This window comes from Erythrolamprus reginae, chromosome 9, assembly GCF_031021105.1.
Source record: "Erythrolamprus reginae isolate rEryReg1 chromosome 9, rEryReg1.hap1, whole genome shotgun sequence".
NCBI lineage: Eukaryota > Metazoa > Chordata > Lepidosauria > Squamata > Dipsadidae > Erythrolamprus > Erythrolamprus reginae.
This window is the reverse complement of record NC_091958.1, coordinates 49,471,310-49,486,908: the sequence shown is the minus strand read 5'-3', so window position 1 is coordinate 49,486,908 and position 15,599 is coordinate 49,471,310. Positions and strand designations below refer to the sequence as shown.

At 42.6% G+C, this 15,599-nt stretch overlaps 1 protein-coding gene across 5 annotated transcripts in view; it reads right to left on the bottom strand.

Annotated features, from left to right (window-relative positions):
* Positions 1-15,159, bottom strand: part of LOC139172279 (acyl-coenzyme A synthetase ACSM3, mitochondrial-like) — a 29,517-nt gene extending 14,358 nt beyond the window's left edge. Inside the window, exons 1-7 of one of the 5 annotated variants that reach the window (XM_070761228.1) lie at positions 14,799-15,159; positions 10,682-10,745; positions 7,871-8,141; positions 5,032-5,242; positions 3,514-3,721; positions 2,235-2,378; positions 889-1,045 (exon numbers count right to left, since the gene is read on the bottom strand). In XM_070761228.1, coding sequence (XP_070617329.1) covers positions 889-1,045; positions 2,235-2,378; positions 3,514-3,721; positions 5,032-5,242; positions 7,871-8,092 — 942 coding nt within the window. In that variant the 5' untranslated portion in view covers positions 8,093-8,141; positions 10,682-10,745; positions 14,799-15,159. Of the gene's footprint in view, positions 1-888; positions 1,046-2,234; positions 2,379-3,513; positions 3,722-5,031; positions 5,243-7,870; positions 8,142-10,681; positions 10,909-14,798 lie in introns of those variants that run through there. The other 4 variants (XM_070761230.1, XM_070761229.1, XM_070761227.1 and 1 more) reach the window with 4 other exon arrangements.
* Between the last annotated feature and the right edge of the window lie 440 nt (positions 15,160-15,599).

Genomic DNA, 15,599 nt, shown 5'->3' with positions numbered 1-15,599 from the left:
TTTCACGGGCTTATGCCAGAGTCGTTGCAGCTCGATTTTTAGATCTTCGTATTTCACTAATTTCTCTAGCTGCTTCTCTTCAATTCTGCTGTCTCCTGGGATTGCGATGTCGATGATCCATACTTTCTTTTTCTCCACAATCAGGATGTCTGGTGTGTTATGCTTCAGAATTCGGTCAGTCGGAAGTCCCACCGTAGTTTTGCTTGCTCATTTCCGACCACTTTTTCGGGCTTATGATCCCACCAGTTCTTTGCCACTGGTAAATGGTAGTTCTGGCACAAGTTCCAGTGGATCATCTGTGCCACAGCATCATGTCTATGCTTGTAGTCAGTCTGTGCGATCTTTTTGCAGCAGCTGAGTATGTGATCGATTGTTTCATCTGTTTCTTTACAGAGTCTGTACTTTGGATCGTCTGTTGATTTTTCAATTCTGGCTTTGACAGCATTTGTTCTAATGGCCTGTTCTTGTGCCGCCAGTATTAGTCCTTCTGTCTCCTTTTTGAGTGTTCCACTTGTAAACCATGACCAGGTTGTTGTTGTTGTTATTATTATTATTATTATTATTATTATTATTATTATTAATTAGATTTGTATGCCGCCCCTCTCCGCAGAACTGATTGAAACGACATTTCAATCAATTCGAAGGTGATATTAGTTCTAGCTTGTTTTAAGCCCAAGATTTCAAGTCTGATGGCATAAGTTATTCTATTGTGAGTGGAGGAGTGGAGAACTTTCTTTTAACATGGTTAAGGAAGCTAACAAACAATGATTACAAGCAAATTCACAATCTATTGTTTTGCTGATGTAGCTGGTACTGCGAATCTCTTAACGGTTAAATAAACTGGACCAGTTGCCATGGTTTAGCTGTTAATATACACTTGACACTTACTTCAAGAACAAGTTTAGGATCGAAGCGTGGCATGTGATGGACAAATACGCCTGCGCCTTGGCTCCACGGGCCAAAAACACTACTCCATGCAGATTTCCCCCAGCCGGTGTCCGAAGTATTCCAGATCAGGTCCGAGGGAGTCAAATCAAGCCAATACCTGAATGACAAGAATGTGTATTAGAATATCACATACCAATAAAAGGTAATATTTGCAGCTCAGGATTGAACTGGGGGATCCTTGATGCTCTAGGAACCTCGTGGGTCTTTTTGCAGACGTTTCATGATCCGACTAGATAACATCATCAGTGCTAGAAGAAAGTGGGTTTTGCACACTGGAGGAGGGGGAGGTTCACAGTGCTTTTACAGCCCTCCCTAAGTGGTTTTCAGAGTCCGCCTGTTGCCCCCAACAATCTGGGTCCTCGTTTTGCCCACCTCAGAAGGATGGAAGGCTGAGCTAACTTCGTATCGAACTGTTAGCAGTGGGCAGAGTTTGCCTGCAATACTGCATTCTAACCACTGTGAATCATGGATGGATGGATGGATTTATTTATTTATTTAATTTATTTATTCAATAAATAAATGGATGGATGGATGGAAGGAAGGAAGGAAGAATGGAAGGAAGGAAGGAAGGGTGGATGGATGGATGGATGGAAGGAAGGAAGGATGGAAGGAAGGATGGATGGAAGGAAGGAAGGATGGAAGGAAGGAAGGATGGATGGAAGGAAGGAAGGAAGAATGGAAGGATGGATGGAAGCAAGGAAGGAAGAATGGAAGGATGGATGGAAGGAAGGATGGATGGATGGAAGGAAGGAAGAAAGGATGGAAGGAAGGATGGATGGATGGAAGGAAGGAAGAAAGGATGGAAGGAAGGAAGAATGGAAGGATGGATGGAAGGAAAGAAGGAAGGATGGATGGGGGGATGGAAGGAAGGAAGGATGGATGGATGGATGGAAGGAAGAAAGAATGGAAGGAAGGAAGGAAGGAAGGAAGGAAGGAAGGAAGGAAGGAAGGAAGAGCAATAGCACTTAAGACTTATATATAGCTTCACAGGGCTTTTACAGCCCTCTCTAAGCAGTGTCAGCCTAACACCCCAACAATTTGGGTCCTCATTTTACCAACATTGGAAGATTGGAAGGCTGAGTCAACCTCATATTGAACTGTTAGCAGTGGGCAGAGTTTGCCTGCAATACCGGACTCTAACCACTGTGCCCCCACGGCTCTAGAAGGTGGAAGGGCTGCATTCACATCACGCAACATGCCCAAAACCTAATAAATTACATCATGGCTTAGGACAATTTGACCAATAGATCTACATCCATTGAGGCAACTCAAAAGGTCTTCCCTACCTTCCATTGAAGGCAAGTCCAATTCCATGGCTTGCGTGGGAATGCTCGGTCATTTTTGGAGCTCCTGTCGTACCACTGGTGAAATAGATAGCCATCGGATCACTGCTTTTCGTGGCCACACAAGTGTGCCCTGGAGTTGCACGCCTGTGTAACAATATTTGTGTATGAGCCCACTAATGCTTAGAAACAGAAGACTGAGTGCAGAAAAAGACCTCATGGTCCATCTAGTCTGCCCTTATACTATTTCCTGTATTTTATCTTAGGATGGATATATGTTTATCCCAGGCATGTTTAAACTCAGTAAGTGTGGATTTACCAACCATGTCTGCTGGAAGTTTGTTCTAGGCATCTACAACTAATATTTTCTCACGTTACTTCTGATCTTTCCCCCAACCAACCTCAGATTGTGCCCCCTTGTTCTTGTGTTCACTTTCCTATTAAAAACACTTCCCTCCCAAACCTTATTTAACCCTTCAACATATTTAAATGTTTTGATCCTGTCCCCCCCTTTCCCTTCTGTCCTCCAAACTCTACAGATTGGGTTCATTAAGTCTTTCCTGATAAGTTTTATACATAAGACCTTCCACCATCTTTGTAGCCCGTTTTTGAACCCATTCAATTTGATCAATCTCTTTTTGTAGGGGAGGTCTCCAGGACTGAACACAGTACAGTGTTCCCTCGATTTTCGCGGGGGATGCGTTCCGAGACCGCCTGCGAAAGTCGAATTTCCGCGAAGTAGAGATGCGGAAGTAAATACAGTACACTATTTTTGGCTATGAACAGTATCCCAAGCCTTCCCTTAACACTTTAAACCCCTAAATTACAATTTCCCATTCCCTTAGCAACCATTTAGATTATTACTCACCATGTTTATTTATTAAAGTTTATTTTTAAAAATGTTTTTTAAAGGCAGATGAAAGTTTGGCATTGACATATGACGTCATCGGGCGGGGAAAACCGTGGTATAGGGGGGGAAACCGCGAAGTATTTTTTAATTAATATTTTTGAAAAGCTGTGGTATAGATGTTCCGTGAAGTTTGAACCCACGAAAATCAAGGGAACACTGTATTCCAAATGTGGTCTCACCAGCTCTTTATACAGCGGGATCACAATCTCCCTCTTCCTGCTTGTTATACCTCTAGCTATGCAGCCAAGCATTCTACTTGCTTTCCCCGACCACCTGACCGCATTGTTCACCCACATATGCATCTGAAAGTAGCTAAGGTTGACAAACACTGTTTTAAACCAATGCTTCCTTTTTACCAACCTGGCTACTTACTCCAACATATTGCTGAAGCTTAGCCAGCCTTCCCTGGGTTCCTTGGATACCACGAACTTCAGCTCCAGGGATGGACATTTGGGAGCCACCATGTCCACCACAGGGGCCAAGGAAGAGTCCGTGATGACGCACTTGGCTTTGGAAGCCTCTAAGCGGTGGTGGAAGTCTTTCGCTGTCAGCTGTGTGGTTCCAGGAATAATCACAGTTCCTAAGAGAAGAAATTAGGGAACCGAATAATATGTCAGCCTCTTGTCACTTTGGGCATTTAGACCTACAGCACTAGGGAAACTAGAACCTCAACCATCTCCCAACTAAGTTTTGAAGGTGAAAGAGTGGAGCCAGAAGGAGGAATTTGGGGTCCTTGGTCTTCTATGAGCTAGGTTGTTTTCTTGGATATGTTTCATTACTCAACTAGAGAACATCATCAAGGGGAGTGGAGTTTGTGGAGAGGAGGAGGAGGAAAAGGAGGAGACAAAACAGAAGGAGGAGGAGGAAGAAGAGGAGGAGGAGGCAAAATAGAAGATGGAATAGAAGAAAGAAGGAATGGGAAGGGAGGAAAGAAGAGAAAGGAGGAGGTTAGGACTGTGGGGTCCTTGCTGTTTTCTGAGCTTGCAGGTGTTTCATTTCCCAATTAGATCACATCATTAGTCGTAGGTCATCAAGTACCATCAGTTCCAGCATTGATGATGTTGCCTAGCTGGGTAATGAAAGGTCTGCAAGAAAGCTCAGAGAGTATCAATGTAGAAATAGATAGATAGATAGATAGATAGATAGATGGATGGATGGATGGATGGACGGACGGAAGGACGGACAGACAGACAGACTAGATGGAGAGAGAGACAGAGACAGAGAGACAGAAGAGAATCACATATACAATGCAATGGATAGATCGAGAGAGAGAGAGAGAGAGAGAGAGAGAGAGAGAGAGAGAGAGAAAGACAGACAGACAGATGAGAATCACATATACAATCCAATGTATAGATAGATAGATAGACAGACAGACAGACAGACAGACAGACAGACTAGATGGATAGAGAGATAGACAGAGACAGACAGACAGATGAGAATCACATATACAATGCAATGGATAGATAGATAGATAGATAGACAGACAGACAGACAGACAGACAGACAGGCAGACTAGATGGATAGAGAGATAGAGAGAGAGATAGACAGAGACAGACAGACAGATGAGAATCACATACATAATGCAATGGATGGATAGATAGATAGATAGATAGATAGATAGATAGATAGATAGATAGATAGATAGATAGATGGCAAGCAGGCAGGCAGGCAGAGAGAGAGAGAGAAATGAGAATCACATATATAATACAATGTTTCTTATCCAGAAGTTGAAATCCATCATCTTAAAGTAGCCCTAGTTGAGAAACTCTGGTGGTCCAATTTAGCCGATGCCAACAGGAAAGAGGCAGGTTCTGGCTGCCTATCCAAAAGAATCGACTCCTCCATTCAGTCAAAACCCAGCCTGGTGGGGTGGACTTTGTTCCTGCTCACCTGTCCGGATACAAGCCAGGTTCAAGAGCCACCATTCGGGAATGCGTGGGAGAATCACCACCACTCGGTCTCCTTCCCGCAGGCCACCCTGCTCGGACAGCACCCTGGCGGCTTTTTGGGACTCCGAGGCCAGTTCTGCAAAACTCCACTTCACTTGGGTTCCTTGCTCACTGACCCACCAAAGAGCAGGGCTGGAGGGGCGCCTTCCTTCCTGGGGGGGCGGGGGGAGAGAAGAAGTGAGCCGTGATGGGAATCTGCTCAGATCCGGAGAGCCACTTCCTCATTCTGTACAGGTTTCAAACTGGACAGGGGCCACATTTGTATTTGTATTTATTAGATTTGTATGCCGCCCCTCTCCGAAGACTCAGGGCGGCTAACCACAATAAAAAAGACAATGTGAACAAATCCAATATTAAAAATAATGTGTTATTTATAAAAATAATAATATAAAAATAATTTAAAAAAATATGTTAAAGGGTTAAATAAGGTTCAGGAGGGAAGTGTTTTTAATAGGAAAGTGAACACAAGAACAAGGGGACACAATCTGAAGTTAGTTGGGGGAAAGATCAAAAGCAACGTGAGAAAATATTATTTCACTGAAAGAGTAGTAGATCCTTGGAACAAACTTCCAGCAGACGTGGTTTGTAAATCCACAATAACTGAATTTAAACATGCCTGGGATAAACATATATCCATCCTAAGATAAAACACAGGAAATAGTATAAGGGCAGACTAGGCGGACCATGAGGTCTTTTTCTGCCGTCAGTCCTCTATGTTTCTATGTTTCTATCTAAAAAACCCCAATTTAAAGAACCACTCATAAATACAAGCATACCATGTATAAATTCTGTAAGCCTAGGGGGAAGGGAAATTTCAATTCCCCCATGCCTGACGACAGAGGTGGGTTTTAAGGAGCTTGCGAAAGGCAAGGAGGGTGGGGGCAACTCTGATATCTGGGGGGAGCTGGTTCCAGAGGGTCGGGGCCGCCACAGAGAAGGCTCTTCTCCTGGGTCCCGCCAAACAGCATTGTTTAGTCGACGGGACCTGGAGAAGGCCAACTCTGTGGGACCTAACCAGCCGCTGGGATTCGTGCGGCAGAAGGCGGTCCTGGAGATATTCTGGTCCGGTGCCATGAAGGGCTTTATAGGTGATGACCAACACTTTGAATTGTGACCGGAAATTGATTGGCAACCAATGCAGACTGCGGAGTGTTGGTGTAACGTGGGCATATTTGGAAAAGCCCATGACAGCTCTCGCAGCTGCATTCTGCACGATCTGAAGTTTCCAAACACTTTTCAAAGGTAGCCCCATGTAGAGAGCAACACAGACGATGAATGGGGACTTTGGGGAGAGAACGACAGATTGACCGAGTTGAAAGGGACTTTGTAGGTCCGTGATAGCGAACCTATGGCATGGGAGCTAAAGGTGGCACACAGAGCTATATCTGCTGGCCCACGAGCTGTTTCCCTAGCTCAGCTCCAACATGCATGTGTGTGCCGGCCAGCTGATTTTTGGCTCACACAGAGGCTCTGGGAGGCCGTTTTTGGCTTCCAGAGAGCCTCCAGGGGGATGGGGGAGGGCGTTTTTACCCTCTCCGGGCCCCAGGGAAGCCTTTGGAGCCTGGGGAGGGCAAAACATGAGCCTACTGGGCCCACCAGAAGATGGGAAACAGGCCGTTTCCAGCCTCCCGAGGGAAATAATGCATTACAAATTATAGAACCGTTAGTATGAATGGCTTGAAAGTAAAATTACTGTGTAATCGAAGCGTGGAACTCATTGCCGGACTCAATTGTGTCAACCCCTAACCCCCAACATTTCTCCCTTAGACTCTCCACGATTGACCTCTCCAGGTTCCTAAGAGGCCAGTAAGGGGCGTACATAAGTGCACTGGTGTGCCTTTCGTCCCCTGTCCAATTATCTTTCCTTTCTCTCACATCATATATATTTTCGTTCTTTCATATATCCTCTCCTCTAAGTTCACTTTAGCCTTATTTATTTATTTATTTATTCAATTTTTATGCCGCCCTTCTCCTTAGACTCAGGGCGGCTTACAACATGTTAGCAATAGCACTTTTTAACAGAGCCAGCCTATTGCCCCCATATTACTACATGTCTATTTTTCTTATTTTATTTATTTATTTATTAGATTTGTATGCCGCCCCTCTCCGTAGACTCGGGGCGGCACACAACACAATAAAACAGTTCATGGCAAATCTAATAATTTACAATTTAAAATATTTTAAAAACCCCATTATTAAGCAGACATACATACAAACAAACATACCATACATAAATTATATAGGCCCGGGGGAAATATCTCAGTTCCCCCATGCCTGACGACAAGGGTGGGTTTTGAGGAGTTTACGAAAGGCAAGGAGGGTAGGGGCAGTTCTAATCTCTGGGGGGAGCTGGTTCCAGAGAGTCGGGGCCGCCACAGAGAAGGCTCTTCCCCTGGGCCCGCCAACCGACATTGTTTAGGCAACCTAATAAATAAAAATATTTAGTGGGACTTAATCGGTCGCTGGGATTCGTGCAGCAGATTCTTCCTATGTATTTGTGTATTGGACAAACGAATAAATAAATAAAATAAATAAAAATAATGTAATAAAGCCAATGTAAATACAGTAGATATAAAACTGTAAACAGAAATAAGAATGTTTAAATTAAGAATAATAGCCTTAGATATGGAAAATGCGGAAGGAAGAAGACATTTCTGATAGCAACCAGGTGTATTCGTGAAATTATGTTTTGACCTTTTTAATGTGAAAAAATTCAATTAAAAATATTGTTGTTTTTTTAAAAATGATCATTTGCGTAAAAGATGGGGAAAAAATAATACCTTTTCTGACTGGGCCCAGCTGTCCACCACATCTCTGGCAAAATTGAAATATTCTGGCACTTCGGGCTTGTACTGTTCGCAAATGGATTTGTAGTCTGTGAAATTCTGAGCCGCCAAAGGGATTTTGCTTCTGCTGAAGCTCCTTGAAGAAACGAGGCAGATGGACTGCAGAATCCTCGCCGCTGAGACTTTGCACCTTATTGTCAAGGTAACACAAGCCATGGTCGCGTCTTCGAAAGGTTCTCCTGCTGGCTTGTTAATCGCTGCTTATCTGAAAGGCAGAATGAAAATATCCTGATGGTTTTATAGCTTCCTTCCTTCCTTCCTTCCTTCCTTCCTTCCTTCCTTCCTTCCTTCCTTCCTTCCTTCCTTCCTTCCTTCCTAACCGGTCGTACGAATCTCAGCGACCAGTTAGGTCCCACAGAGTTGGCCTTCTCCGGGTCCCGTCGACTAAACAATGCTGTCTGGCGGGACCCAGGGGAAGAGCCTTCTCTGTGGGGGCCCCGACCCTCTGGAACCAGCTCCCCCCTGAGATTAGGATTGCCCCCACCCTCCCTGCCTTTCGTAAACTCCTTAAGACCCACCTCTGCCGTCAGGCATGGGGGAACTAAAGCATTTCCTCCTTGCCCATGTTGTTTTGCCATTTGATTGATTGACTGTGTGCCTGTTTTTATATATTTTGGGACTGTTTTATGAATTTATTAATTTTAAATTGTAATTAGATTGGTGGGTATTGGATTTGTTATTATGTACTGTTTTTTATTATTGTTGTGGGCCGCCCCGAGTTTGCGGAGAGGGGCGGCATATAAATCCAATAAATCTAATCTAATCTAATCTTCCTTCCTTCCTTCCTCCTTCCTTCTTTCCTCCTCCTCCTCCTCCTCCTCCTTCCTTCCTTCCTTCCTCCTCCTCCTTCCTTCCTTCCTTCCTTCCTCCTTCCTTCCTTCCTTCCTTCCTCCTCTTCCTTCCTTCCTTCCTCCCTTTATTTATTTTGTCCAATACACAATACATATTGAAGAGGATAGACATGAAGTATTATATATAAAGAAAAGATATAAAAGTAGAGGAGAAGATATATGAAGGAAGAAAAGATATATATGAGATAAGGAGAGACAATTGGATAGGGGACGAAAGGCAGGCTAGTGCACTTACGTACGGCCCTTACTGACCTCTTAGGAACCTGCAGAGGTCAATCGTGGATAGTCTAAGGGAGGTAGAGCAAAACTTTATTTCCTTGTGGTTTACATCTCTGCTTTTAATTAATCTTATTGCTTACCCTGCTCTGAAAGTCGCTGGGAATGTCTACGTTTTCAAGAACCACTACCTCTCAAGCTGGTTCAGAAGCTGGTGATATATTTCATATATATATATACAGTATATATATACATTTCAGAAATATTTCACAAGAAGAGTCCTTCATTCCTCTTCTCGCAACAAAATACCTTACTCCACCAGACTTGAAATTCTTGGTTTAGACAACTTACAACTTTATAGTTCATAAAATCATGTACCAAAATGTCCTACCTGTTAACGACTACTTCACCCTCAACCGCAACAACACAAGACCACGAAATCAATTTAAACTAAATGTCAACCGCTCCAAACTTGACTGCAAAAAATACGACTTCAGCAACAGAGTAATCAACGCCTGGAATGCACTACCTGATTCTGTGGTTTCTACTCCTAACCCCAAAACCTTTAACCTTAGACCATCTACAATTGACCTCTCCCCCTTTCTAAGAGGTCTGTAAAGGGCGTGCATAAGCGCACCATTGTGCCTACAGTCCCTGTCCTATTGTCTTGTTACTTTTATCATTACTTATCTAATGTTTAATATGTACAAATTATCACCCTATGATTGTTTGACAAATAAATAAAATAAATAATCCCGCTATATAGAATGCTGGTGAGACCACATTTGGAATACTGTGTTCAGTTCTGGAGACGTCACCTACAAAAAGATACAGTATTGACAAAATTGAAAGGGTCCAAAGATGAGCTACAAGAATGGTGGAAGGTCTTAAGCATAAAACGTATCAGGAAAGACTTCATGAACTCAATCTGTCTAATCTGGAGGACAGAAGGAAAAGGGGGGACATGATCGAAACATTTAAATATGTCAAAGGGTTAAATAAGGTTCAGGAGGGAAGTATTTTTCATAGGAAAGTGAACACAAGAACAAGGGGACACAATCTGAAGTTAGTTGGGGGAAAGATCAAAAGCAACATGAGAAAATATTATTTTACTGAAAGAGTAGTAGATCCTTGGAACAAACTTCCAGCAGACGTGGTAGATAAATCCACAGTAACTGAATTTAAACATGCCTGGGATAAACATATATCCATCCTAAGATAAAATACAGAAAATAGTATAAGGGCAGACTAGATGGACCAGGAGGTCTTTTTCTGCCGTCAGACTTCTATGTTTCTATAATAAAATAAATAAAATAAATAAAATAAATAAAATAAATAAAATAAGTAAATAAGTAAATAAGTAAATAAGTAAATACTAAGTAAATAAGTAAATAAGTAAATAAGTAAATAAGTAAATAAGTAAATAAGTAAATAAGTAAATAAGTAAATAAGTAAATAAGTAAATAAGTAAATAAGTAAATAAATAAATACATTTGGGTGCTCAGCAACTAACATGTATTTATGTCGGTTGCAGCATCCTGGAGTCATGGGATCAACCTGTGCGACCTTCCCATAAACAAAGCCACCCAGAGAAACTGCGTATGTTTAATGTCAGCCTGGTTCGCTTATCAAACTGTGGAGAAGGGAAAAAAAAGTTTTAAAATAAGGTGCGACTCACCTAACAACTTCCTTGCTTAGCCGCGGGAATTCTGGGTCTCCGTTGTTGTCGTGAGTAGGATTACCTGTATGAAGGATTACAAAAGTTAGGGTGCAATCCCAGACTTGCAAGAAACTTTGACTTTGTGTTCCTTATTTTTCTCCCGCGACCGTCAACGTCAGAGAAACGGTGTGAGGCTCGGCTGATAAAAACGCTGGCAGTTGGATCTGGATAAAATCAATGCAATCAAAGTTCTCTTGCGACATCGGAAACCAAACAACAACTGAATGTGCTTCCAAGTCTGAATGCGGTAACAACACTATGTAAAATATGTGCTACTTGGCAGAGAGCTCTAGACACACTGTAGTAAATTGAAGAATGCTTATAAATTGACCTGATTATAAAGGGACGCTTATCGTTCAACAAAATCTGGAATTCCTTGTGTCCCTGGACATCTCAAACTAGTCAGGTTACTATTTAAATGTGTGTGTGGGGGGGTTCCCCCCGTTTCTTTCCTCCAAAATCCAGAAGTCAGTCAATGTGGCGCCTGATTTGATTCAGATTTGCTACTGCTCTGGCCCAGCTCCTGCCCCAAGGACTGTGGATGTGGGGGAGAGATCCACATGCTGCAGGCCTGTTTTGCCCCCCCGGTGGAATCTGATGATGAAGGCTCCTCTGACCAAGAAGACATGAGTGACAGGGAGGAGGAGAGTGTGGCAGACAGCTCAGAAGGAGATCAATTATCTAGCTCCTCCTTGGATTCGGAACAAGAGTTAATGATACAGCCACGCATGCGGAGAGCGATGCATAGGCAGCAACAACTGAGAGATTATTATCAATGAAAATGAGGCCACCTGTGGTTGGGTGGGGCTGTGGTAATTAGTGAGGCTGCTATAAAGAGCAGCCTGTGGGTTTGGCCATTGTGGAGGATTATCGGATCGTTGTGTTTCGTGACTGCTTTACTGACTTGGTCCTTTTGTGTGTTTATTTTTCCCCCACTTTGAAACTAAACCAGAGCAAAGTGTGTTTCACTTTGTGAAAAAAGAAGGACTGTGAATTGCCTCACAGCTGCAAGCTAAGTATCACAGAACTGATAAGGGACTTGTACAAATTACCAGTTTGTTTGGAGACTAGTGCTCTTTGCTATACCAAAAGAGGGCTTGGTTTAAGTGACTTTTCATTGCAAAGAACATTGTTTTGAATTTTCAAACGTGTGTGTGTCTGAAATTGTATCTGTGCATTTTTGGGAGGATTCTATCAGAGAGCTCGACAGAACATAATGCAAGCTTGTACGATTCCCGTAAATAGAAAAGGACATTCCATGTCTAAGCTTTTGGAAAACTCCTGGTCTAAAAGAAGTGCCTATTTCAGCTTTCAGGCTCAAAGGAAATCTGAACAAAATTAGGAACTAATTTTAAATCCCAGCGTCCGGTTAGGTCCCACAGAGTTGGCCTTCTACAGGTCCCGTCAACTAGACAATGTCGCATGGCGGGGCCTAAGGGGAGAGCCTTCTCTGTGGGGGCCCCGGCCCTTTGGAATCAGCTCCCCCCGGAGATTTGTACTGCCCCCATCCTTCTTGCCTTCTGCAAGAGTCTGAAAACCTATTTGGGGTCACTAGACCCTAGCCTCTGGCCAACGAACGTGTCGTATATTTGTGGTTTGAATGATTTTTAATGTTTTAGCCTTTTTAGAATGGTTTTAGATTAGTTATTTAACCAACTCCCCCCGGAGATTAGAATTGCCCCCATCCTCCCTGTTATTCGTAAACTACTCAAGACTCATTTATACCACCAGGCATGGGGGAGTTGAGATATTCCTTCCCCCTAGGCCATTACAAGTTATGCATGGTATGTCTGTGTGTATGTTTGGTTTTATAATAAGGGTTTTTAGTTGTTTTATTATTGGATTGTCACATGCAGTCTACGGAGAGGGGTGGCATACAAATCCAATAAATAATAATAATAATAATAATTATTATTATTAATTGGATTTCAGATTGTTATTGTATATACAGTGTTCCCTCGATTTTCGCGGGTTCGAACTTCGTGAATAGCCTATACCACGGTTTTTCAAAAAATATTAATTACAAAATACTTCGTGGTTTTTTTCCTATACCACGGTTTTTCCCATCCGATGACGTCACACGTCATCGCCAAACTAATAATTTTTGCAAATAAATAACAAAAAAAATAATTATTGTTAATAAATAATTATGTTTATAAATATCAGGATCACAAAGTGCCTTATTCAGTGGTGAGTACCAGTAATAATGGTGAGTAAATGGTTGTTAAGGGAATGGGAAATTGTAATTTAGGGTTTTAAACTGTTAAGGGGAGGCTTGTGATACTGTCCATAGCCAAAAATGGTGTATTTATTCCGCATCTCTACTTCGCGGAAATTCGACTTTCGCGGGCAGTCTCGGAACGCATCCCAGCGGAAATCGAAGGAAGACTGTATATATTTTTAATACGTTGTAAGCTGCCGAGTCCACGGAGAGGAGTGGCATACAAGTCAAACAAACAAACAAACAAATAAATAAATAAATAAATCCAGTTCTGTTTGAAACCACGAGAAATTCATTCCAGAAAACAAAATGTAATATTGGACTGTTTATAATGTCAGAGGACCCTAACTGGAAATGGACATGCTATGGACAATCACAGAAGTTCTCAGGGAACCAAAGCGTATGATGCTTAATGGGCAAAGTTGTTTTTACTTTAAAAAGTCAGATTTGCTGAGAAGGAGCCAAGAAAAAAAAAAGACAAGAGTGTTAAATGCCATTGTGGAAACCAATTTTCTTCTTAATAGCTATGCAATCTGCAGCCAATAAAAGATATTTCACACCAACACTCCGCAGTCTGCACTGGTTGCCGATCGGTTTCCGGTCACAATTCAAAGTGTTGGTTATGACCTATAAAGCCCTTCATGGCACCGGACCAGAATATCTCCGGGACTGTCTTCTGCCGCATGAATCCCAGTGACCAGTTAGGTCCCACAGAGTTGGCCTTCTCCGGGTCCCGTTGACTAAACAATGTCATTTGACGGGACCCAGGGGAAGAGCCTTCTCTGTGGCGGCCCCGACCCTCTGGAACCAACTCCCCACAGATATCAGAGTTGCCCCCATCCTCCTTGCCTTTCGTAAGCTCCTTAAAACCCACCTCTGTCGTCAGGCATGGGGGAACTGAGATATTCCCTTCCCCCTAGGCTTATAAAATTTATGCATGGTATGTCTGTATGTATGATTGGTTTCTTAAATTGGGGTTTTTTACATTACTTTTAATATTAGATTTGTTCATATTGCCTTTTTACTGTTTTTAGCCGGCGCGAGTCTACGGAGAGGGGCGGCATACAAATCTAATAAATAAAATAAATAAAAAAAATAAATTTCCACTTCTCTGATCCTTTGCTTCTAAAGCGTGTAGTATAGTTAGTGTATCTGGAAAGATAGAAGACCTGAATTCAAATCTTTCCAGCCCTATGTTTATTGAGTGACCTTTACCTGCTCAGTAGACCTCAGCTTGATCTGCCCTAGAAAAATGACAAGCATAAACAAAGCAACAAATACATGCAAAAAAAATTGAAATAATAATAATAATAATAATAATTTTGAACACGAAATGAGAACTGGATTGATTGATTGATTGATTGATTGATTGATTGATTGGATCTGTATGCCGCCCCTCTCCGGAGACTCAGGCGGCTAACAGCAATAATAAAACAGCATATACTGTAATAATAATCCAATACTAAAAACAATTAAAAACCCATTATTATAAAAACCAAACATATAGACAGACATACCATGCATAAAATTGTGAAGGCCTAAGGGGAAAGAGTATCTCAATTCCCCCATGCCTGACAGCAGAGGTGGTTTTTAAGTAGCTTACGAAAGGCAAGGAGGGTGGGGGCAATTCTAATCTCTGGGGGGAGTTGGTTCCAGAGGGCCGGGGCCGCCACAGAGAAGGCTCTTCCCCTGGGTCCCGTCAAGCGGCATTGTTTAGTTGACGGGGCCCGGAGAAGACCCACTCTGTGGGACCTAACTGGTTGCTGGGATTCGTGCCGCAGAAGGCGGTCCCTGAGATAATCTGGTCCGGTGCCATGAAGGGACTCTTTTTGGGAGGGCAATGTATTCTCTTACCTCCTTGAAAATTCAACAGGCACTTGAAATTCTGTTGTTGATTATTTTTCAAAGAATGCCCTCTTCTGGATTCTTGGAAAGCCAGCTGACTCGAAGTCCTCACTTCTTTTACGGGAGTTGCAGGAAGTTAATCCCACTCAGGTAAAGAGAGAAACTCGGCTAAAATTTCACTACGAGCCAAAAAAAACTTCTCTGGAACTCAGCCCACAATGCAAATACACTCTCTGAGCCTCTTGGAAACTGTTCAGGGAAGGATGTGGGGTTTTTCCCCCCCTTCTACGAGTGAAGGACACCTTACGTCATGCAGGTAGTTTTTCTCCAAACATCTCTGAGACAATTTGCAACCTTGCACCGGTGCCAGCTAAAAAGGAAATTGCAGAAAAGGTTGGATAAAAGAGTTAGGGGCACCACCAAGGTACCCAGACCCAAACACCCATCTTTTTCCCTAGGGAAAAAAATTACACTGCTCAAAAAAAAAAAAGGGAACACTTAAACAACACAATATAACTCCAAGTCAATCAAACTTCTGTGAAATCAAACTGTCCACTTAGGAAGCAAAACACCCTTGAAAATGTCCAAAGATACTTCACCAGAAGAGCCCTTCACTCCTCCACTTGAAACAGAATACCCTACGAGACTAGACTTTCAATCCTGGGCCTAGAAAGCCTAGAACTAAGACGCCTTAAACAAGATCTAAGTATTGCCCACAAGATCATATGCTGCAACGTCCTGCCTGTTGGCGACTACTTCAGCTTCAACCACAACAACACAAGAGCACACAACAGATTTAAACTTAATATT